The 25,149-nt window shown below is 44.4% G+C and overlaps 1 protein-coding gene across 1 annotated transcript; it reads left to right on the top strand.

Annotated features, from left to right (window-relative positions):
* Window positions 1–13,361: 13,361 nt before the first annotated feature.
* On the top strand, window positions 13,362–24,877 carry AGR2 (anterior gradient 2, protein disulphide isomerase family member). The gene is made up of 8 exons (XM_080975175.1): window positions 13,362–13,433; window positions 17,303–17,446; window positions 19,105–19,168; window positions 19,356–19,408; window positions 20,235–20,308; window positions 21,116–21,179; window positions 23,719–23,802; window positions 24,566–24,877. The coding sequence occupies exons 2-8, from the start codon at window positions 17,311–17,313 to the stop codon at window positions 24,613–24,615; spliced, it is 525 nt and encodes a 174-aa protein (XP_080831301.1). The 5' UTR covers window positions 13,362–13,433; window positions 17,303–17,310; the 3' UTR covers window positions 24,616–24,877.
* The last annotated feature ends 272 nt before the right edge of the window (window positions 24,878–25,149 follow it).

Below are 25,149 nucleotides of genomic sequence, written 5' to 3'. Positions count from 1 at the left end.
ATAAGGCAGAAATTAACTGGAAACACCAGGGAAGTGGAGTAAATGGCAGTCTTACAGTGCTTCCTATTAGAATGAAGAATGAGAACCAATCTTCTCTTGGTCTGAGAATGGTATGTTCTAGGGGCTTCATTTCTCACGCCTCTTCTAGGTAAATCCAATATAATGGTTAATTAAACTCCTTTCTTTTCCAGCAAGGCTTGACTGTAACTGCTGTTTGCGTTTCCTTTCCCTTCCTCAAGGCTGCTTTTCTTTCCTTAAGGTGTAGTTTATGTTGTGCCCCCCCCCTTTTAGTATTGTATTGATATGTGGGCAGTGGTTTTTTTGTGGGGGAAGCTGATTGTTTTACTGGCACTTTTTTTTTTATTTTTTATAAATGCATCACCCCTAGTCAATTTCGTTTTGGAGGTGAAAATCCGGGGACTAGTGTGCATAAAGCTAATTCAACAAAAGGAAATCTCCAGGATGTGTGTTCCTCTAAGAATGAATCAGCAAGAGGGCTGAGTGCATAAATGACCTCACAGCATGCTCTACCAAAGCATGAAAATACAAAGGCATTATCAACACCATTGCGAAATAAAGAATTCACATAGGTGCAAACTGGGGGCAATTGCATGCTACAAAAGTCCTTGAAAGAGTGTTATGAGACAAGTAACGGCCCCCTTATAACTCAGTGAAGAAGCTAAGCCTGCTCCAAAGGATTGGGGGGGGGGACGACCCAGAACAGATTTAGGAAGCACACATGGGGTCGAGAGGGGAGGAGTCTCATTGCATAAAGGAAGCCATCCTGTTTATGCAATATGCCACTTACCGGTAAGTACAATCCATGGGGAATGTGAACCACACTTCGCTTTTCCTGTGCCTATAAAGCGCTGGTGCAATAAGTTTTCGACTTTTTGTGTGTGTCAGGCAGCAGAGGTACCAACCCCCACAGCAGGATGAGACAAGGAAAAGTTACAAAACTTTTGTAGTTTTGTAAGAAGAAGAAGAAGAGTTTGGATTTGATATCCCGCTTTATCACTCCACGAAGGAGTCTCAAAGCGCCTAACAATCTCCTTTCCCTTCCTCCCCCACAATAAACACTCTGTGAGGTAAGTGAGGCTGAGAGACTTCAGAGAAGTGTGACTAGCCCAAGGTCACCCAGCAGTGGAGTGCATGCGGAGGAGCGGAGACGCGAACCCGGTTCACCAGATTACGAGACTACCACTCTTAACCACTACACCACACTGGCTCTCTAAGGAGAAATATACAAAGTGTTACAAAGTAGAAAAAGATAGAGATATTGGTTATGAGTTTGAAATGTAATAGGGAAAATAAGAAATGCATACTAAGAGAGTAGATTGGAAAATTTTCAGACAGGACTGATGGAAGGCAAAAAAATTGAATAAGATGTAAAAGTATGTTTAATTACTGTTGAAATGATGTGTTTAAAAACTAATAAAAATGTATATATAAAAAAAGAGAGAGAAGGAAAAGTTCTTACCATCTGCTTTTTGTTCAACATTTACAGAGAGAGGCTTGGGAATGCAGCCTCCTGGAATAATGGTGTTGCCCCAAGTGGTGCTCCACCCCCTTTTCTCCCACTTCTTCATTTGTTACCTTCTCCCATATGGGTGGTGCTGAGGACCCTTTGCTTTTGAGCCCTTTGCTCTCCTACTTTCAAGGCTCGCCGGATTCTGGGAGAGGAGGGAATCTGAAATGCTTTCTAATGACACTGTCTCCGCCAGCTGTTGCCCTCCTGTTGCTTCTTCTTCCTCCTCTTCCTCTCCCATTATTTCCCAGCTTTCCCCCTCATCTTCCTCTGAGCTGTGACCTCCCTCAAACCCCTGTTGCAATTTTGAACTGTCTTCCTCTTCTCTGGAAGGGTCAGGCTGGGGATGCGGGTCTCCACCATTGCTCCTCTGCCCAGTGCCTGACACTGTGCTTTCTAAGCAGAGGTCCAAGCGGTTTTCCTTCCTCCCTCTGGCGGTCATTTGAGGAAGGGTATGGAGCGGTGGCGCCCTTGATAACATCCTAGATGCCCAGACTGGCTGCAAACATACACTATGGCAATTTCCCACATAAATTTTGCATTTCTATATTTAATAATAATAATAATAATAAATTTTATTTATATCCTGCCCTCCCCAGCCAAAGCCAGGCTCAGGGCGGCTAACAACAAACAAATAATCAAACAATCAAATAATCCAACATTCTAAAACATTTCATTATAAAAATTAATTAAAATCAAATTAATGGCAACCGTTAAGCAAAGTTCTGTGCAGGTTGCCAGAGGTGGGAGTCAGGCTGGGCCCTGACCAAAGGCCTGGTGGAACAACTCTGTCTTGCAGGCCTTGCGGAAAGATGTCAGGTCCCGCAGGGCCCTAGTCTCTTGTGACAGAGTGTTCCACCAGATTGGAGCCGCAGCCGAGAAAGCCCTGGCTCTAGTTGAGGCCAGCCTAACCTCTCTGAGGCCTGGGACCTTCAGGATGTTTTTATTTGCAGACCGTAGGTTCCTCTGTGGGGCATACCAGGAGAGGCGGTCCCGTAGGTACGAGGGTCCTATTGACAGCAAAGAGCAGTAGCACATTTGGAGGAACATGGGCATATGCCTTAAACCATGCCCTCAAACCATTTGACCCTTGAGCTCAATATTGCCTACATTGGCTGGCAGCAGCTCTCCAAGGTTTCAGACAGGACTCCCAGGAATACCTGGAGATGCCGGGGATGAAACCCAGAACCTTCTGCAAGCACAGCAGATGCTCCACATGGAGCTATAGTCCTTTCCAAAAATCAGTTTATCTAATTGTTGTGGTTTCAAACTGTTGAATTTCAAGCTGAATTTAAGTCAGTGGCTTGTCATGCCCTGAGGGGGGCAAATGACCTGTGAAAATGGTTAGATTCGATTAGCTTAGTCCTGTCGACTTTCATTTTTAGAATTCAATTATAAATTGATTGTGCTTAAGAATGTACAACACCGCGCCCTCTGAGATCTTGAGCTCATTTGTCAAACCAGTCTTACTGCAGTTTTAACCGACATTGCCAGACCATTCTTGATGTTGCCTTTTCAAAAGTTTTTTTATCTCTTCTGGTACTGCTTGGAAAAGAGCGAGGCACCATCAGGGTGCACAATAAATGCTTTCTAAATCTCTGTGGATAACAGATGAAGCATATGGAGACTCTGAGGAAGAATATGGTCACTTGTTCAACTTGCAGATCCACAATTTAACCCACTAATGCATAAGGCTGGCCCTACCATTGGACAGGTGGTGGATGCTGGGTGTGTGTGGGGGGGGGGAATAGTCCTGGCTCTCTTTGATGGATGAAGAACTTGAGCTTACAGCACCAGTTCTGCCCATGTCTTTAATTTTCAGATTAGATCAGTACATAAAGCATATCCCACGTTACAAGAATGCACAGCTACGTGAGAGGTTAAATGCATGGATAAGCATAAGCTAAGATGTTGATCCAGCAAGCAACACACACTCGCTGCACCTTCCTTTCAAGGAGTGGGCAGGCACACCTTTAGCATGACAAGCGGCTGGAGTCCTGAGATTGGGTGAGCCATTTAGCAAATCTTCAGGTGGACTGGACTTGTGCTGGTGCGGGCATCTCCATGGTGAGAGATAATAGCTGGATCAGCATCTCACTTTCTGCTAGCCACCTCCTGGTGGTGATGGGGGGCTCCTGAGTGAGGGAGAGGGAGAAGGATAGAAGAATCCTCTGTTAACCCACTTGGATCATCACCCGGGTCCAGGTCTCTATCGCTCAAGCCACTGGGCCCTTTTGTTCATGTCTATGACCACATAACAAAAGCAAGTGATAGGGTCCTTTCCCAGGTTCAGAAAACCTCTTGTGTCCCAGAATTAATGACCTGCAACCCGGTGGGAAACTCTAAGCTCCTCCCATTCCTCCTCTGACTATGTCCTCCACAGCGCCTCCTAGCGACTCAGGTCAGGAGCAGCAGCAGCCTTCTAGCTGAGCCCCACAGTCATTCCCTTCTGTTCTGTACCTCAAAGGGCAGACAGGTGTCTTCCTGCAGGTTCAGCTGGGGACACCGTCTCATCTACGTGTTTAAAAGTCAGCTGTCAGTCCAGGTCGCATCCAGACTCTCAGCTTTTTGCAGGAGGGAATTACAGCAGGCTGCAGCACATAACGCTGCATTCTCGCGCTGCAGCGTATCCATGGAGACGGAACAGGTGCTTTTAGAAACCTCAGCCACTTGCTGTTTATCACACAGCAGCCTAACCAAGGTCATTGTCTGCAGTCAACAGAGATTCCAAATGTGTGAGTATTCAGAGCCACCCTGCACAGGAGGAAATGCTCTCGGTTCCTTCGCCTATGAAAACTGAGTGCAGATACCATACCAAATGAGATGATGGTGCCCAAGAGTGAAAATGATGGATATTTTCAGACAAATATTCATTTATTTGCAAATGTTACACCCCACCCTTCAATACTGCCATTTAGAGGATGGCAAATATAGACAACTTAAAGGGACGTAATTCAAGTGTTCTAAAGCACTATCTGTGGCCTCCAAAGTTGGATCAGGCCAATATGCAGCACAGTTCTAAATCTCATTCAGTTTAGCAGGAAGGCCATGATGTTGTTGCGTAACAACAAGTGGCTCAAGTGAGGATTCAATCTCAATACAGAATTGTAGAGTTGGGAGGGACCACAAGGATCATCAACTCCAACCCCTGCAATGTGGGAATCTTTCACTCAAGGTGGGGCTAGAACTCACAACCCTGAGATTAAGAGTCTTATGCTCTCTACCAGCTAAGCTATCCCAGCTGCCTAATTGATCAGATTGCCTTGGGTGATTTCCCCATAATTTCATGTGAATCACCTAGGTGGTATAAAAGAAATAAACAAAAACCAGATTTTTGTTATGGCTCTGCTTACTGGAAGAAAATAACTGGAAGTCAGATTGTCCCACTAGAGCATCCCCACCGCTCCCAGAGCAACCGCTCTACTGACCAAAGACACCTTGTTCACAGGGTGCACCAATCACGACTTGCCCAGAAGGAGAGGATCGGAGCTTAAAAGCTCTTTTTGCACTAGGTTTGCTTGGGGCTTCCAGCTTTCTTTTGCCTTCAATCCTTCCCTTTGACAGTCTTCAGTTGCATGTATTTGAAATAACGTATATTAAATGTGCATCCTATGCAGGTTTTAAAGGACGTGGGTGGCGCTGTGGTCTAAACCACTGAGCCTATTGGGCTTGCCAATCAGAGGGTTGGCGGTTTGAATCCCCGCAACGGTGTGAGCTCCCATTACTCTGTCCCAGCTTCTGCCAACCTAGCAGTCCAAAAGCACACCAGTGCAAGTAGATAAATAGGTACCACTGTGGTAAATGGCATTTCCGTGTACTCTGGTTTCCATCACGGTGTCCCGTTGAATCAGAAGCGGCTTAGTCATGCTGGCCACATGACCCAGAAAGCTGTCTGTGGACAAACGCCAGCTCCCTCGGCCTGAAAGCAAGATGAGTGCCGTAACCCCATAGTCGCCTTTGACTGGACTTAACCATCCAGGGGTCCTTTACCTTTACCTATGCAGGTTTACTGTACATGTATGCATCAATGGAAGAGATTTATGGACTTCTCTTCATCACTTGATCCCAGGATGGTTTACAATAATAAAATAAAATGCATAAAACTGTAAAACCAACAATAAACAGCCATAACTCGCAAACCCCAGAGCAGCAGAACACAGATCAGCTGTTGAGGAATAATCTCATGTGATCTGCAACATGGGGGAAGCATTCTGTTATTTTTGTTCAGGACATCCCTGGTCCTTTCTGACTTCATATTAAAAAAGCGGTTTCTGGGTAAATAGAGCAGCGAAGTATTTCTATTCCAAGTTCTCATATGCAGACTAATCAGTAACCACCCTGCTCTGAGAGGGCTTTGAAACAGTAACGAACTGGTTTGCTATCGCTTAATGAAATATTTGCAAGCTGAACTAAGCATGCTTAGCACTTGTTGTTATCTGACTCCCCTTGTCCAGCTTCCAATACTACACACTAAAGATGGCAAAGATACAACATTGATTTCACCATAGTTGAAACATCAGTCGGGCTACAGAAATAAGTACAATTCTGCCAATCAGTTTTGTAAGCAAGCAATAAGCAGGAACTGAGTGCAACAAAGTTCCTGGAAACTTGCACCAGGATCTTGTTCATATGCCCGCACCATTGTACAGACATCTTTCAGGGTTATATATTTTTTCCACTAATTTAGTAAGTTTTTCTGCCTTGTGGATGTGGAAAAGGAAGTCAAAGTTGTTCTCAGAGATCAGGATACCTAATGAAATGATGTTGCCCAATGAAATGATGGTGTCTATCTTTATAAGCACACCATACACTTAAAGCACAATGATACCACTTGAAACAATCATGGCTTTCCCCCAGAGAATCCTGGGAAATGTAGTCTGTTAAGAGTGCTGAGAATTGTTAGGAGACCCTTATTCCCCTCACAGAGCTACAGTTCCTTGGGTGGTTTCACAGTCCATCCCTCTTTACAGGGAACTCTGGGACCGCTAATCCTTGCCAACATGGTCATCCCCATCCCAATCCCTTTGCTCACTAACTCTGCCTACCCACTCACCAAAAAACTCTCACCAAAATTCCAACTACACCTTGGTTACCCCCCATCCACCCTCAGTCTTCACCAACCCCCTCACAGCTTGCAAAAAACCCCACCCCAGATCTTGTAAAACAGACACACAAACAAACACACACTATACTCCACAAACCCCTTAGACCTTCCCTTTCTACCCCATGCCACCACTGCAGCCAAGCAAGAGGAAGAGTCAACCTGGCAGAAGGAGTTCCACGGGAAGAAGGCCAGACAAGACCTTGGGTCTGCTGCCATCTTATCCAGGCTGACTATCCCAAGAGGTGTCGGCGGTGGCAGTGGATAACCAGGCTGAATAGACACCACTTTAAGCTGCCTTCTTTCTTCCAGAGCTGTCAGACCCTCCAAGTGTCCCTATTTTCCAGGGACGTTTGTGATTTAGAGAAGCCGGTTTCTGATCTGATCCCAGAATGCCCCACTTTTCCGTAGGATGTCCCTATTTACATTGGAGAAATGTTGGAGGGTATGGTGTTATGCAACCCCCTGAGCCATCTGAAGGCAATCCTGTATAGCAGCCTTTCTCAACCTGTGGGTCCCCAGATGTTGTTGAACTACAACTCCCATCACCCCAGCTAGCAAGGCCAGAGCTCAGGGATGATAGGAGTTGTAGTCCAACAACATGTGGGACCCACCGGTTGAGAACCACTGCTATATAGGGAAGGGTTTTTTTTTTAAAAAAAAGTTTAATGTTTTGTTATGTTTTTATATATGTTGGAAGCTGCCCAGAGTGGCTGGGGCAACCCAGTAAGATGTGTGGGGTATAAATAGTAAAATTATCAATATGGAATGGGACGTCCCTATTTTCATTGGAGAAATGTTGGAGTGTATGCGTTGTTCTCCCTGCCAGACCCACTCTTCATCCTAATCAGTGCCAGCAGAAGCAGCAGATTCCCAGACTGACAAGAATGGGAAAGGGTAGCCAGCAGCAGTGCCAACTGGCCTAGAGATCTGGGTACTGGGGTCAGTGGCCTGACATAACAGACCTGGGGCTCAGGACCACTTTCAAAGATCAGTAATCCTGAAAAGAAGTACAGGCTAACATAGACCATGCATTAAAAACACACTTATGCCTTTCTAAGAGTCAGCAATCACTCTTCACAGTCCCCTGTGAAGGGAATAGGGGTCTTCTAACAACTCTCAGCACCTTTAAACTACAGTTCCTATTATTCAGGGAGGGGACACTAAGGGAGAACGGTGCTTTAAATGTATGGTGCTGATGAGGCTCAAGCCTCAAAAATCCTCAGGTAGAAATAACATTCTGTCAAGCCTTGGAGTGATGACTAGGCCTTAATACCTTAACAAAGCACTGTGGTTGTTTGTTTTCAGGGATGGGACACTCAGCAAGGCTAGTGCAGCGTCATAGCTCAGCCCAGCAGGATTTGCCCTAGAAGTTAGGTACACATCATCCAATGACATTTCCGGTCTGGGTGAAGCAGACTTGACACATTCTTGCATGTTTCTAGAAACCTGCAGTGAAGTCCAAGCACTCCCTAGAGCTTTTGCTGTTGTGGCACAAGCCAGTATTTGCATTTACAATGGCGAATGTTGCATTGAAAGGAAGAAGTCGATGCAGTCCTTAGATGACCTCTGATTCCGAACATAAGGAGTAAACAACAAAACAAAGATGTTGCACGGACCCAAGGAATACCTCAGTTTCTTCCACACTATAGCACAGAAGCCATTTTCACATTCACTGAATGCATGGAAGGGAGAGCTTAGGGTCACACTCATTGACCCTGCTCAACTCAACCAAAGACTCAAGCTGATTGTGCTTGAGAATTATTGGGGGGGGGGAGAGTTTAAGTACATAGTGCCCCTAAAGGAGGATTTATATTTAAATGTGTTCACTTCACTAAACATGTATCTGGGTAACTTGGAGGATCTGTCTTTTTCTGCATATAGTGTCATCCTATTTATCTTTTTCCATCACCCCACTCTTTCTTAAGCTAGCGGGTGCCAGTTCTTAAAGAACAAGCAGCTGTTGCATTTATGAGCCAAGGAAGAAGCAAGGAAAGAAGAATGCATCCAGCAAATCAAGGTGAACGCCCTTTTTTACCTGGATAACGATGACTGGACTTTGTAGCCTGTTACAGTCTCCACCTTAGGAAACATATTTGCTATGGCATGAGAGATGGTGAGATCTGCAGCTGGGCCTTAAGTCCACGTGTCTTTACAACTTTTTGGTACGGCACACCAACCAGGTAAAGGTTAGGTGGACATTACTGATTCTAATCAATCAATGCCCGTAAGGCAATTGTAACTACAAAGAGTCTTATGCAATGCATTAAAGACTGGTTAAAGACTGGTTGCGGCATAAGCTTTTGTGAACAAGAGCTGACATACTGCCCTAAGTATGTGCATTTTTAGTATTAATCAATATTCCCTGGAAGGCTTACAAACAAAGGGTAAAATACAATATAGTCATACCTTGGTTTTCGAACAGCTTAGTTCACGAACAACTTGGAACTTGAATGTCGCAAACCCGGAAGTAGCTGCTGCAATTTGCGAACTTTGCCCAGAAGCCGAACGTCTGGCGTGGCTTCCGCAGCTTCCGAACGTTTCAGAAGTTGAACGGACTTCTGGAACGCATTCTGTTCAGAAACCAAGCTACAACTGTATAGGAAGAATAAAATCATCAACAATGAAACAATAAAAGGCAGCAAAAAAGTATGTCAATTATAGCAGAGACAGCATGAAACAGCCAAGAAATGGTGGTGGTGGTTGTCGCAGGCCTACTGTGAGTGCCCTCTCCATTTTGCAGACTCTGGACCCCACTGTTTACAAAATTTGCTTCCCCACCCATACACTTCTGTAGCCTTCTGTATACATCCACCAAGGATAAATGCTTCATTCATCTCACAAAGTGGGAACACTGGGCGCTGCCTCCCACTGAGTCAGACCATTGGTCCATCTAGCTCAGTAATGGCTACACTTGCTGGCAGTGCCTCTCCAGGGCTTCGCAGAGGGGCTATTCCCAGTCCTGTTTGGCAATGCCAAGAATTCAATCAGGAAGCATTTGCATTTGAAACAGGTGCTCTATTGCGTGGCGAGTTCCCGCCTCCCCCCAGTGGAAATAAAGACACATGACACAAATATTTAGGTTAATGGGCAAAAAATGGCCACAACTTTATTGGTTACAGGAATGAGTGGTATTGGCTTAGGCATTGGTCCTAACCGACTATCCGGCTTCAGCCCAATTGCTTGAAGTCCGGGAAGAGTTAACCACCAGTAGGGAGAGTCCTGCTGATGCACATCAACTAGGAACTCCCCCGGGGTCACCGCTCGGCGGCGTGCCTTAGGCCCTCACCTCCATAGGCTTCGGACAGGGCCACGCCCCCGGGAATCCTTTACTGGACTACCCTTTGATATTCGGGGGAGGTGATGGCGCTTCCTCCCCCCTTCATCTACATGACAATACCCCTACCAATGCCTAGGCTGCGCCAGTGTGATATTGCCCAAGCCACGCCCCCCCAGCCAGCCGATTGGCTGGCCAGGGGATGACGCGGCCAGGGATCCCCTCAATCACGTGGAGGCTGAGAGCCAGCTCCCGTGCACGTGGAGAGGGCGTGAAGCCCGCAACTCCACCTCCTCTCAAGTTCGGCAGCGGTTTTGCTGTGCAAATGCCCCTTCCCCATAGTTAGCAAAACTACCAATGACTGCATGGTTGTAGCAAGCAGTATGGCTCACTTTAGTCCATGGAAACATACTACAACTATCATGTTGATCTTGAAGGGGCCACAAAGTGTGTGTGTGTGTGTGTGTGTGTGTGTGTGTGTGTCACAGAAGGTTTACCTGCACTATCAGGCTTTTATTACTGCGATATCAGAACCTGTACAGATTTTGTTTTTTGTTCCATTTTTAAAGTATTTCACAAAGATTATTTCAAGCATCAATTAAACATGGTAGTTATATGTGGATCGGGGGAGAAACTGTAAACTATGGAGTCAAATGCCTGTGAAATGTACAGAGTACAGTTCTGCAACAATTAAACTTTGGCTGGATTTTCACAGACTATGCTTTTTGCATTTCACAGGCATTTTACCCCACAGTTTACAATGTTTTTCCCCCTACAGCTGCATCTGCTGACGATAACACTTCTTGCCTCTAGTGAAGTGGCCTCTAATACACAAAATCTTATGCCATTATATATTCATACATCTTTAAGGTGTCATAAAACTCTGTCATTTTTTACATCAGGAGAACACTGGTAGCTGTTAAGACTTAATGAGAGCAGCAAATATCTGGAACAATCTGTGCCAAACTTGGTGTTGTGAAGTGATGATTTAATAGCTCTCATGGCTTCCTCTTCCCTTTCTAGCACAATTCAAGGTGCTTGGTATTGATCTAGAAAGCTTTAAAATGGCTTGGGCTATACTATTTTTGAGAGTGCATTACGCTCTCTGTTCAATTACAGCCTTGAGAGATGGCAACTCAGAATGGGGTCACTTGCAGTTCTCTGTTCCGTCTCCAATCTTCCTGCTCTTAGAAGCTTCCCCACAATCAGAAAACCTAGTAATGTAGGGGCCCTGATCCATAGAAGGACGGTCAATTAGTTTATTTGAGCCCACCTTGCTAAGAATCTCCCTTCTATGGCAGAATTTGAATGATTTCTGTATAAATTAGTAACCAAAAATATCATAAGATGGATACAAAAAGATGTTGGAAATCATAAGACAATACTAACAGTAAGGGGACGCGGGTGGCGCTGTGGGTAAAACCTCAGCGCCTAGGGCTTGCCGATCGCATGGTCGGCGGTTCGAATCCCCGCAGCGGGGTGAGCTCCCGTCTTTCGGTCCCAGCTCCTGCCCACCTAGCAGTTCGAAAGCACCCGTAAGTGCAAGTAGATAAATAGGTACCGCTTTATAGTGGGAAGGTCAACGGCGTTTCCGTGTGCTGCGCTGGTGCTGGCTCGCCAGAGCAGCTTTGTCACGCTGACCACGTGACCCGGAAGTGTCTCCGGACAGCGCTGGCCCCCGGCCTCTTAAGTGAGATGGGCGCACAACCCTAGAGTCGGACACGACTGGCCCGTACGGGCAGGGGTACCTTTACCTTTTACTAACAGTAAAGGTAAAGGTAAAGGGATCCCTGACAATTTTGGTAAGTCCAGTTGCGAATGACTCTGGGATTGCGGCGCTCATCTCACTTTAAAGGTCTAGGGAGCCGGAGTTTGTCCACTTCCGCAGACAGTTTTCCTGGGTCATGTGGCCAGCATGATTGAGCCGCTTCTGGCGAAACCAAAGCAGCGCACGGAAACGCCGTTTGCATTCCCGCCGGAGCGGTACCTATTTATCTACTTGCACTGTGTGCTTTCGAACTGCTAGGTTGGCAGGAGCTGGGACCGAACAACGGGAGCTCACCCCATACGTTATACTAACAGTATAATGTAATAATTATTACTACAACTGGACAATAGAATCAGCACACACATTGTGGGGGTGATAGGAAGTCTTATGTAACTGAGTAAGAATGTTTGGTGAAATGAATTGTTTAGGAATGAAGTGATTTTTACTTGTATTTTTTGTTATACCATTCATAAGAATGTTTTGTTATCTACTAAATTCAATAATATATCTCCCTTCAGACCTTCCTACTCAATGCAGTCCCTGGCATGTGCACACTTCAGTACTCACACACAGACTCCTAGAACGCCTGCAAAATTAAGGGTATGCACTTGTGAAATACAACGTTCACCACATCAAATTGCATGCATGGTAGTATTGATATGCCTCCCTGATATAGAAATTCACTTAGCAATCTGTTCGGTTCAGCATCTCTTCCTTTCGTTGCTAGGAAACAGCTACTATTCCAAGAAGAACACCAGGTGGGATTCAACAGTGCACTAATTTGAGTGCTCCATCAATGCAAGCAGTGGCAGATAAGATGACCTCCCCTCTCCTTCCTCTGCCTGCTGTCCTGGGGGTTCTCCTGACTCTCCAGAATAGTTTTGGGGGAGATGGGGCGCCCAGGCGAGAGGAGAGGGAGGCAAGCCCATTGAGCTAGCAGGAGTCTCAGCACCGGCTTCCACTAGTGTACTGGCTTAGTTGAATCCAGCCCAATAAAATCATTTCACACTGAAGGCAGAGGGTCTGGGCAGCTCCCTCCTTAAATTATGAGATTCATATTTTCAGCATGGTTTCCAACACTGGAGTGATGTAAAAGGCACTTTAAAGCAATGGTGGGGAACCAGTGACCTTGCTGTTAGGCTCCAAGTCCTATGGGCGATGGGAATTGTGGGCCAACACCGCACCCTGCTTTGGAAGATGAACTGTCAGGTTCCATTTTCATTTGGCATTTCCCTTGGGTTCTTTGATCTGGATCAGTGCCCTGTACTCAGTAAAATGACCATCTAATTCACACTTAAATTCATATCCAATTTCATCTTCTCAAAGGAATTGCAGACCTGTGCTTTAGAACGAAGCTTCTGTCCAATCACAAAAAGCCAGATCAGCCTTCAGGCAAATCAGAAGCCTTGATTTATGCTTACCTGGATTTGGCTCATTGCCAAAATCAGAAAATATATTTCCCCAAACTCTCATATACACCTATAAATTTGACTTTTCTAAAACTACTGATATACTGTACGCTGATGGCATTTATTTGTTTCAGAAACTACTTGCAAACGACTTGTCTTTTATTTATTTTCTTTAAAAAAGTAAAATAAAATAGAGGTTTCCCCCTGCATCAGAAGTATTCAAATGCCACAGCTTGTGGGTGGGGATGAGATGTGCCCAGGTGCATAAATAGGCATACCACACCTTCCTTGTTCACACTGAAACTTGGAACACTTTAGCAGTTTCTCAAAGGAGGAGGAGGGCAGAGCAGGTAAGATGATCAGCTCTGGGCTTAGCAAAGCACCTGTTCAGAGTCCTCTGAGCTTGTGAGTCAGGTTACTTATTGATGGGCGGGTAACAAAGAACAGGCTGGGAAGACTGGAGCAGTGAAAGGGCAGTGAAAGGGCTGTGCAGAAGTTCGAACTAAGAACAGCAGCTAGAGTGTTTTGCTGTTTCTTCCACTAACTATGCTGACGACCACAAGTGTGTGTGTGTGTGTGTGTGTGTGTGTGTGTTAAACTTTACAAACCTTTGTAACTTTTGTCAGTCATTGCTTTCCCACTGGATCTGCTAACAGCTCTGATCCCCACCCCTTTGCCTGATTTCCTGCTTGGCAGGTGCAAGCACTTTCTAACGCATGGGTAGGCAAACTAAGGCTCGGGGGCCGGATTCGGCCCAATCGCCATCTAAATCTGGCCCATGGACGGTCCTGGAATCAGTGTGCTTTTACATGAGTAGAATGTGTGCTTTTATTTAAAATGTATCTCTGGGGGATTTGTGGGGCATAGGAATTTGTTCATTCCCCCCCCAAAAAAAATAGTCTGCCCCCCCCAAGGTCTGAGGGACAGTGGACCAGCCCCCTGCTGAAAAAGTTTGCTGACCCCTGTTCTAATGCCTTTGTCAAAGCTCTGTTTTCTTCTATGGTGCTATGGTTTCTGTGTACTACATTTATCAGTCTTGAATCTTCTCAGCTGTCTATCTTTGGCTGCTTGGAAGGATCGTGCCCCACACCCACCCACTTCTTCCATTTTCTGCCCAGTTGTGTTTCTTCCCGCTTCCCTGATGCTAACATAGTGCCAATTGACATCAGCTGTGCTGTAAAAAGTGACTCAGCTAGATGCATATTGGCCTACTTAAATACCCCTGTGGTTTCAAAGGATGACAGCAACCTGTTTTCTTAAAAAGCCAAATACTCCTCCAAAAACGTGCCTATTTTAATTTCTCCCATGAAGACATAAGGATGTCAGTCACTTTAATAAAACAATCCTGTGCATGTTTATTCTGCAAAGTAAGTCCTAACATGTGGCATGGCATGGCATGTAAGTGTGTACAGGATTGCAGTCCCTCTTTAAAAAAACCCACAGATCCAAAACCTGAAAATCAGCCCCATTCGATATCATTCAAACTTCCTTCCAAGTTAATATGCTTAGGACTGAAGCTTCAGAATGTGCATTTTGACCACCAATGTTTCCTGATTGTTGTAGAAAATATGAGACGAAAATATGGAAGATGAGTAACGTGCTTGAAAATTGTATTTCCTGATTTTGAGCATAGTAGACTTAATCCTGACCATATCAGCCCCCGCTTGATCTTCAAAGCAGGGACTTAATTATCTCAAAGGGTACCGTTACTTTGAAGTTTCCATCCTCAGCCAAATTTGATGGAGGCAGACCTATTCTCTGCAAGGCTGCCCCAGTGACCTGAGGCCAATCTAGAGAGCCAAATGGGGTGTGCAGCTGAGACCCCTCTGCTTCTTACCCACAGCCCCTCATCCCAGAACTTTTTCTCCCAGCCCTGTGTGCATCTCCAGCATCAAAGCTCACCTGGGTGGAGAGCATGTAGAGAGACATGCCGCACGGCTTAATGGTGGAGAGGAGGGTTCAACACCATCGCTACTTCTTCTTAAGTTGGACATCTGCTCTGTGTGTGTATGTGTGTGTGTGTGTGTGTGTGTGTGTGGAGAGTCATGCCTTTAAATAGAACTTCTGCTGTTCCTTGCAGTTGGGGTCTAAACTGAGATACTGATCAAAACTCCAGGGCCGGTCCTGCCACTGAGCAGAGTGAGATGGAATCCTCAGTTGGAATGGAGGACCCAGCTCTGCGCATCATGCAGCTAAACTAGCCAGTCTTTGTGTAAGGTTAAACAGCCCATGCTTCAATATGCCACCACTGTTGAATTGGTCCTGAGACCTACAGAAAACCCTTTGCTTCTCTCAAATTTGCAGTCTGCCACCTTGAGTGAGAATTGTCAGGTCTTAGCATCAACTGTCAGTCCCCCGTAGCGATGGATACTATTTTTAAAAGTCAGGATTTTGAAACCAACAGATCTATAATTGGACTAAAATGAGGTTAATCAGATTCATTCAGAATTACGTTCACCGTCAAGACAGGGAGCTCTGGAGATGCTAGCAGAATTAGCATCTTGAGATGCATTCATTCTAAAACTTACTGAATTACTTTTAATTGGCTTAGAAAACTTCAAGGCTGCAGTGCTCGATATATACACTTACAAGAGAGCAAGTCTAACTGAACACATTGGGGCTTACGTCTGAGTAAACATGGATAAGATCAGGCTGTACATTTGCGGGGTGGGGAATGCATCATATGTGAAGACACACAGCACAATCTTAACACGTAGACTCATAGAATTGTAGAGATTGGAGGGATCCTGAGGGTCATCTAGTCCAACTCCCTGCAATGCTTACTCTGAATTAAGTACCCCTGTGCTCAGTGGGTCTTACACAAGGGTAAATGTGCATAAGACTGCAGCTTTGGGGTGCGTTAAGTAGACACTGGCTGTCAAAGCATAGCCCCTTGGCAAGCCTAGGGATGTGAAACTACCGTATTTTTTGCACCATAACACTCACTTTTTTCCTCCTAGAAAGTAAGGGGAAATGTCTGTGAGTGTTATGGAGGGAATGCCTATGGGTGGCATGCCTACGGATTTTCCTCCTCTAAAAACTACGTGTGTGTTATGGTTGGGTGCATGTTCTAGAGCGAAAAATACGGTATTTTGTTTTCATTGTCTCCTAAATATTTCCCTGTTGTCACCGCACTGAGAAAAGTGTTTCGCTCCTCACAACCCAAGGCAAGTGCCTCATAAATACTTTGATTTGCTTTACATGGCTCCATTTCCTTCAAGTCCACGGTAAACACCAAATTAGTGACTGGGAAATAAAGGTTAGTTTTAATTCAAAGTAACAACTTTGAATATCACAGTAGAGTTACATTTAGCTCTGTTTGTCTTCATGATGTAGCCATCAATGGAAGGTTTCATTATAGGGATGGGGAAGAAATTGGATTCAGTTTGCTTTTTAAGCAAATCTACCTAATTCACACTTTCTAAAACAGTAAGCAAAACGAAACACAGCCATCCTTCAAAATTCAGACTTCTTTGAATGTTGCAATGCAATTCACCAGCCAAGTAATGTGCACAAATATGCATATACCAAGGTAAAGGTAAAGGTAAAGGTAAAGGTAAAGGTAAAGGTAAAGGTAAAGGTAAAGGTAAAGGGACCCCTGACCATTAGGTCCAGTCGTGACCAACTCTGGGGTTGCAGCGCTCATCTTGCTTTATTGGCCGAGGGAGCCGGAGTACAGCTTCTGGGTAATGTGGCCAGCATGACTTCTGGCAAACCAGAGCAGCGTATGGAAACGCCGTTTACCTTCCCGCCAGAGCGGTACCTACTTATCTACTTGCACTTTGATGTGCTTTCGAACTGCTAGGTTGGCAGGAGCAGGGACCGAGCAATGGGAGCTCACCCCGTCACAGGGATTCGAACCGCCGACCTTCTGATCGGCAAGTCCTAGGCTCTGTGGTTTAACCCACAGCACCACCCACGTAAATGGTGCATAAAACTGCATATAGTTTCCTATCCCTGCTTGAGCACAGAAGGACTTCTATGCATACTATACACGGAGTCCCAAGCCGAGTTTCTCATGCATGTTGTATGTAGCACTTAACATTCAGTTGCTCCTTTTTTTTTTACTGTGACCAAGCTGGAACTAGAGTAATTCCATTCCATTGCTTGTAACTTAGCCAGCAAGATTGATTGCATGCCTCTATTGTTCCATACCTAATAGTCTCCTGTTCTGTAATGCAGCTGAATAAATCCTTAATGTTTTTTTTCTCCCCCCTAGCTTCAACCATGGAGAAGAGCCTCATATCGGTATTGCTTTTGCTTGTCGCCGTCTCGTACATTTCAGCGAAAGACACTACTGTGAAAAGTGAAAAGAAGGATGTAAAAGAAACCCGTCCCAAACTGCCCCAGACTCTCTCCAGAGGTAAAGGAATGCTAGCTGAGTGCAGTGGGAATACAAGGTTGTTTTTTTTAACCCTTTCTCAAAATACTAGAACCCAAGACCATCCAATGAAGCAAAATGATGGGAGATTCAGAACAGACCCAAGTGGGTTTGTAGCAATTAGAGTGTTGGACTAGGACATGGGAAACCAGGGTTCCAATTCCAATTCACTCATGAAGCTCACTGGGTGACCTCTCTTAGCCTAACCTATCTCACAGGGTTGTTCTGATGGATCCTGCCCTTTGAAAACTTACAAAACTGCACAATCCAACATATGTCTACTTGGAAGTGAGTTTCACTGAGTTCAGTGAGGCTTACCCCTTATACGTTGTTATAAGATTGTAGTGTAAGAGGGTCTTTTCTCAGTAAGAAGGGGTGCATATTATTTAAATAAGGAAGCCTCAGGAGACATTTCTCCAACAGTCGGTAATTCGTAGCAGGTAATTATCTAAATTTCACATTGAACTTGAAATGAGTGCTAGTTCAGATTAATGCCAGCATTTGAAGAAATCATTGCAATTAATCAATGGGTTTGGGGGGGGGAGCGTATTTACGCAAATCCAATGCACCATCGAATCTAATGCACACCTCAATTTTCAAAACCTTGAAACCAAAAAATGTATTTGCTAGCAAATGTAAATGCGCCACCAAATCTGAGGTGCACCCTAATTTTTGCAACGTAATTTGGCTGAGAAAGGTGCATATTACATTCGAGTAAATACAGTAACCCCTAAAAATATAGTATTGGCAGGAGGTAGTTCGGCTAACTGGCATAAGCTTATATAGCTGGATTTGTTTATATTAGTGATTTGTTTTATTTTATTTGCTGTATTATGTTTCTATGCCACTTTTCATTTGAATGTATCCCAAAGCATCTTACAAACAATAAATAATAACGACATGACAGAACACAATAAGCATGACAGAACATCACAAACACAGCATAAATCATATAGGATAATTCACAAATCATCAGGGAAACAATTGCAATCTATAAAACACTGTTAACAAAACAACAACTAAAAAACAAGCCGAACATCACAATGTAAGCAAAAGTCATATTACATGATTAACAAATACAGCATTTATAATCTATAAAATAATATCAACATTAACAAAATAGCATCAAAGACTCACAATCTTTCACTCTGTTCAGCTCATTAAAATACACATACACATCATGTCATGAATGCAACTCCCTTCTGAAGGTTCCTCAGACTGGAATTGAGGCAGCACAGATTAAACCAACCAACCCCTGATGTCAAACAGAAAGTCTCTCTCCCCTCACAATTCTTCCTCTGGAAACAGCTCCCTTATCATGGCTTCTAGGGCTGGAGGGTAGGGCAAGGCAGGTGGGAAAAGCCATTGTCTGATGGCCAGCACTAAGCCTCACTTAGAGTTGCCTTTGTTCAGGACTCAGTTCAGTTGCCATGTGTCCTCTTTTTCCAGGACACATCCTCTTTTTCATGGGTATGTAAAATGTGTGTTGTCATAGTGATCCATAGTTAAAAGTAGAAGTCGGCAAAGGGGCCCTCTTCCTTGCTCTTCAAAAATGGCAACCCTACAAGTGGTTATGGGATTAATGCCTCCTCAGTCACAATATGCTTTAAAACTAAATTCCATTCATCATTTCCTTTCAGGCTGGGGGGATCAGCTTATCTGGACTCAGACTTATGAAGAAGCTCTCCATAAAGCCAGGACTAAGTAAGTCCCCCTATCTTCACATGGTTTTCACTATGGCGTGTGAAGGTCTCCTCCTTCCACTCTAAGAAATGAGAAATGTTTCAGAACCTTAAATCTTAAGTGATTGAGATTTTTGTCCATCACGAGTTTTGCTCTTTTTATCGCCTGCTACTGTGAGATTCTAAAATGGACCTTTTCTTCTTTTCAGCAACAAACCTATAATGGTCATCCACCACTTAGAAGACTGCCCTCACAGTCAAGGTACCATTCTCTCCAACAGATACATAATCTTTTGGTCTACACCCAAGCAAACACAATTGCTATCAATAACAACAACAACAATAAACCAGCTCTTTTTACACTGAAAGTGTAATCTATATTTTTATCCTGTACTTAATAACTGGGGAGGTTTAGATGAATGGAAGGCAGAAATTTCTATTTACATTTTTCCCCCTCTCAGAAATGATCACAGTCAGAAACAGAGATTCACAAATTTGTTCATAATGATAGCCTGTCCACACATCGTATGAATGCCCAAACTCCATGCATTCATTGACAGTTGTGAATATGTTTTCTGTTCACTTAAGAGACTGGCTTTCAGGCAGGCATTAGATCCAGCACGTCTCTCCTTAGAAATGAAACATTCATTGTATAATTCAAACTAGAGTGACATAGCATGAGTAAGTCAATAAGTGCAGTTTCCTGTCTTAAACTGCAATCCTGTGTCTACTCAGAAGTAAGACCCCTTGAATTCAGTGAGGCTTACTCCCTGGTAAGTGGAATTTGGATTTCAGCCTCAGGCTTCTTGTGAATTCCTTTGCTAAGCAAAAGAATCCAGGTTTCAAAAACCCAAAACATTGATTGCGATAACCTTGACCTCCTTTTGTTCCCAGACCTGTTTCTAAACTTTTGAGTCTTTAGCTTATCTCTTTCATTTTACAGTGATTTGTATTAGGCCTTCAGGCCTTAAGCGTTCATGAATTTTTATTTGATCTGTACTGACAATAGATACATAATGTTCTTTCTATGTTTCAGATTCTTTCTTTTTTTCTAATAGTGAGTCTAATTTCTTCTTCTCCCATTCTAGCACTGAAGAAGGTATTTGCTGAACACAAAGACATACAGAAATTGGCTGAGAAGTTTGTTCTCCTCAATCTTGTTGTAAGTTTTCTTTGACACTTGACCAAGTGCTCTCTTTTGTAATAGAGCAATTATTCTCTAGGCCAAGTTTCAAGTAGATCTACCGGTATTTAATTCTACCTAGAGCTGGTTCACACAGGGCATCTTTCCAAAATGGAAGCAATCTGTATACGGGTGGTTGCTGTTTTTAGAAAAATAGGCAAGTGTTTAGATTGCCATGATTATTAGGAAAGTAATATATAAATAGGGTTGCCATATTTCGAGAAGTAAAAATCCAGACACAAACAGTTGTTGAGCTTTTTTTGGGGGGGGGGGATCGCCCAAAAAGTTGTTGGCCTGTTTTTGGGCAGACACTTCCTGGTTCTGTTTGCAAAAACCTGGACGCTTTGTCAATTTTTAAAAATCCCCCTTGGATGGAAATTTCACCATTGGAATCCTGGACATGTCAGGGGAAAACTGGACACATGGCAACCCTAGTATAGAGCAACTTCCCAACAAAACGGATACCTGTGCATTCTTCATGTATAACAGTTTAATATACATTTTTCTTATGTGGATATTATCTCCATATAGGGAAAAATACTGTGTTTGAAATTTAGTGGGTGGATGTGCTTGCTAAAATAATTATAATGCTCATCAAATCCTCATTGTGGTCCAATTCTGTTATATTATACATTAGGGGATGGCTGTCACATCATCATATATTCCACCTAACCTTTCATTATGTTGAAGAAACTGGCAGTGTTTAATAGATATTTTGACTCTTCTCTGTGTGATCTAAATGGCTTGCATCACAGGTATTTGTATTTTCTTTTTCTTTTCTTTAAGTATGAAACCACAGACAAACATCTTTCACCAGATGGCCAGTATGTTCCCAGAATCCTGTTTGTAGGTGAGTAGTTAAGGGGTCAAAGAGTTCTGGGTTTTTTTGGGGGGGGGGACCATGCCAGGCTGAATACACTGATACCTCTGGTTACACACACTTCTGGTTACAAGCTCCACTAACCCGGAAGTAGTGGCTCCTGGTTGCGAACTTTGCCCCAGGATGCAGTGGGAAGTGTCATTAGTGAAAGCATGCCTCAGAATAAAAATGGTTTCAGCTTAAGAACAGACCTCCGGAATGAATTATGTTTGTAACCAGAGGTACCACGGTAGCTGAGATGAGTTAATATTTACTGTGGAACGAAAGCTTAATTTATCTCCAGGTTGCATCTCCAATATGGGGAAAACAAGGTTTTGCAAGCATTCCAACTGGAGAATGTGACTGTTGCTAGCGAAACCTGAATCTCCTGTACCACTGGTGTTATTGATGTTTTTGCTCAAAGACCTATAGGATGGGTCCCATAAAACCACTCTTAACATGCAATACACTTGCCACATGTCCACCCAGTTTTTATAATTTGTAGTACCGTATTTTTCGCACCATAGGACGCACCGGACAATAGGACGCACTTTGTTTTAGAGGGGGGAGAACAAGAAAAAAAATTCTCCCCCCCTCTGCCCAGCGCCCCTTCAGCGAAGCGGCAGGAGGCGCTGCGCAGAGAGGGGGAGAACTTTCCCCCTCTTGTTTTCCCGCTCTAAAACAAGGTGCCGTTTAAGGTGCGTTCAGGCAGCTACCTTGGAAGCCTGGAGAGCGAGAGGGGTCGGTGTGCACTGACCCCTCTCGCTCTCCAGGCTTCAGGTTCCTTTCGACCTGCTCTTTGGGGCTGGCGGGGGGAAGCCCACCACCAGCCCCAAAGAGCAGGTCAGGGAGCAGCGGAAAGGCGCAGCGGAGAGGCTCCTGCCATAGCTGCACGTCACCTCTCCAGCCAGGAGAGGGTCGCGGGGTGCTTCTTTAGCCCCACGCGCGCTCTCCCGGCTGGAGAGGTGACGCGCGGCTGTAGAGGCTCCTGCCATAGCCGCGCATCACCTCTCCGGCCGGGAGAGGGTCGCGGGGCTATGGCGTCTTCGCTCCATAGGACGCACACACATTTCCCCTTCATTTTTGAAGGGGAAAAAGTGCGTCCTATAGAGCGAAAAATACGGTAGCTTTCCCCTCTCCTGTTTTTAAGGAGGGGATTGATAACGGGCCAAAAAAAGTAGTTGTATAAAATGAAACGTTTCACATTTGCATCTGCAACAATAACCTGCCCAAAATTTATTTCCAATATACTTGCTTCTCTGCAAACAATGGAGCATATGCCCCACTCGTTTTATTAAATTGGCTAAAGGGTGGATTTTCTACACACACTCCAAGGAATGACACTGATCTTAAGAAGATTCCCCCTCAGGCTGATGTTGCTCATTGCTTTAACATCTACAGCTTACATTTTACTTAGTTATTATTTAGGATGGGGGTGGAGAAATCACCGAGTCCCATTTCTGCCCACCAGCTGTTCAGTGGAAGCAGCTGAAAAGAAAAGCTTTGTTGGTGTACAAAGCCTTGCTATGGAGTTGTGGGGAATTTAGATTTCCCTAAATGCCTGGGTGCCAGATTCTCTCCATAATTCCTGGATGTAGAATTAAGCTTTGCCAGACACGGGAACCCCCAGGATTTAGTTATGCTAACAGCTTGGCAGAGCGAGCTGAATGGGCCATTAGTGGAGGAGAAAGACCAGGGATGGCCCATCAAGGAAACCGTCAAAGGGCAAGAATGCCAGGCAAGGGGGAGTGGAGCCCCTTCTCGGCTGGGTGCCAGGTTTGGGGTTTCAACTCTGAACAGAGGCGCCAAGTTCTGCCCAGCATTGTGGGGCCCCATTGTGCACATGTGTTAGGACCACCACAGCTGCCACAAGGCCCAGCAAGACTCAGCACTGCAAGGGCCAGCAAGGCCTGCTGCCACTGCAAGGCCAGGCTCCTCAAGATGGAGGAGGGATTCAGCCCTGTCCCAACAGACTTTGGGTGGGGGGGAAGGGGCTGAAGACATCTCAGCCCTGTGGAGTTGACACCTATGTCACTGAATGATGTAGGCTGTGGGAGGTCCTTGGAGTTGGTTAGCAGCATGGAGGAGGAGCAGGAGAGCTGGGGAAGACAGACTGAAATGAAGAGACACCGAGGATGGCTTTTTGCTGCCCTTTGAATCCAATGCTGCGCTCAAGAGGGGAGCCAGACCCTCATAGGATGTGAATGCCCTACAATCCCTCCATCTAGGGACAGGTTGTTTATATGTGTAACTAAAGCCATATGTCATAAGGACATCATAGTCTCAGCTGTGTCATCTAAAGGGAACACAGACTTTGGTAAGCATGCGAGATACCCCTGGAATCTCCACAATTCTCAGTGTTTCCCCTGCAGATATGCAAAAAAGGGACTATGCATAATTCCATACTGGAGAATTATAGACAACATTCATGTGGTTAAGCATCTTTTGCATGGGGACAGTAGAAGCCATTTTCATTGAGGGTTTTTTGACGGCTGCAGATGGAAAGTTAATGCGATCATTGTTTCTCCAGATCCGTCACTGACAGTTAGAGCAGATATTACTGGAAGATATTCCAACCGCCTCTATGCTTACGAGCCTTCAGACATTGCATTACGTAAGTATTTCCTAGCAGAGCTTTTCGCATAGATTTGGAACAAAGGAAGGTCTGAAATTCTGCTTTGGAGATCCCTCCAGTTGCACAATAGCATTGCAAAATGTGCATAAAATAGTAATAAATGCTGGTGAATTTTCATGATGACTTCTTTTTTTAAAAAAATCACAAACTGATGTGGAAATGTAGACAACTGAATTTAAGACTGGGAAAATGTGGAATTGAGAGAAAACTAAATGGCTAGATTTCACCATCCTGAAGTCTGAATAAATATGCATAGCAACACATAGAAAATGACTGATGCCATTTATGTAGATGGTTTAGAGTCTGCCGTTTTCGATATGGATTCCATGTGAATGTCAGCTGAAACCGGTAATCCATCCACATAAATGGTCCAACATGGTGCAATTTGTTTTCATGCCACTGCCAAAATATTCCCAGAGCAAGTTCTGCACCTGAGATGACCCACATGATGGAGTCCTATGCACAATAATGGCTCACCGCATGGGAACCTCAGCATGAAAAGCACCATTAAATCCATTTAAATCCATGTTATCCAATTTAACTGAGTTGTCAATGATGTGTGGACCATTAACAGTATGCACTGCTTCTGCTATTGTAAATGCTGGGAAATTAAAGTGAGATTTGGTTTATTGCAATTTGCATAATTTAGGAAGTTCAAACTGATGTGCATTACATGCAAGATTACTTTTTGTACAACCCCCTCCCCCCGCCTCCCTGATTTATGATCTGTTTGTTTTTCTAGTGTATGCAAATATGCAGAAAGCTCTGAAGTTGTTGAAGACTGAATTGTAAAGAAAGAAAACAGACACACTCTCAGGTCTTCCACCTCTAACGCAGCGTATGAAAAAATAGTTCACACCGAAGAGAATGCGTAGACTTCCCTTGGATGTGCATATCAACAACTCCCCGTATGCATAACTTCCAGGAGGATAACTGTGTTATAAATACTCATTTGTAACTGTGTGGTATTATGTATTGATTGCTTTTATAAAATAAGACTAAAAGCACTGTATGCTCTTTTCTATAAATCAAGATTAAAAAGAAAAACACTTTATGGAGTTTGCACTTTTGTAATCTGTCTTATTTTGCAATCTTGTACAGAAGTATCTATAATATTTCCAATGAGAGAGACAGCGTGGTGTAGTGGTTAAGAGCGGTAGACTCGTAATCTGGTGAACCGGGTTCGCTTCCCCGCTCCTCCACATGCAGCTGCTGGGTGACCTTGAGCTAGTCACACTTCTGTGAAGTCTCTCAGCCCCACTCACCTCACAGAGTGTTTGTTGTGGGGGAGGAAGGGAAAGGAGAATGTTAGCCGCTTTGAGACTC

This window comes from Podarcis pityusensis, assembly GCF_964106645.2.
Source record: "Podarcis pityusensis genome assembly, chromosome: 12".
In the NCBI taxonomy this organism is placed as follows: Eukaryota; Metazoa; Chordata; class Lepidosauria; order Squamata; family Lacertidae; genus Podarcis; species Podarcis pityusensis.
The sequence above is the reverse complement of the archived record's forward strand: the minus strand, read 5'-3'. Positions and strand labels throughout refer to the sequence as shown.

What these genes read in the sequence shown, in the direction of transcription:
- AGR2 (XM_080975175.1), top strand. Translation starts at nt 17,311, where the DNA reads ATGGAGAAGAGCCTCATATCGGTATTGCTTTTGCTTGTCGCCGTCTCG. An exon ending in CTCCATAAAGCCAGGACTAA is followed by an intron (nt 19,169 to 19,355) that starts GTAAGTCCCCCT and finishes TCTTCTTTTCAG; the next exon opens with CAACAAACCTATAATGGTCA. An exon ending in TTGTTCTCCTCAATCTTGTT is followed by an intron (nt 20,309 to 21,115) that starts GTAAGTTTTCTT and finishes CTTTTCTTTAAG; the next exon opens with TATGAAACCACAGACAAACA.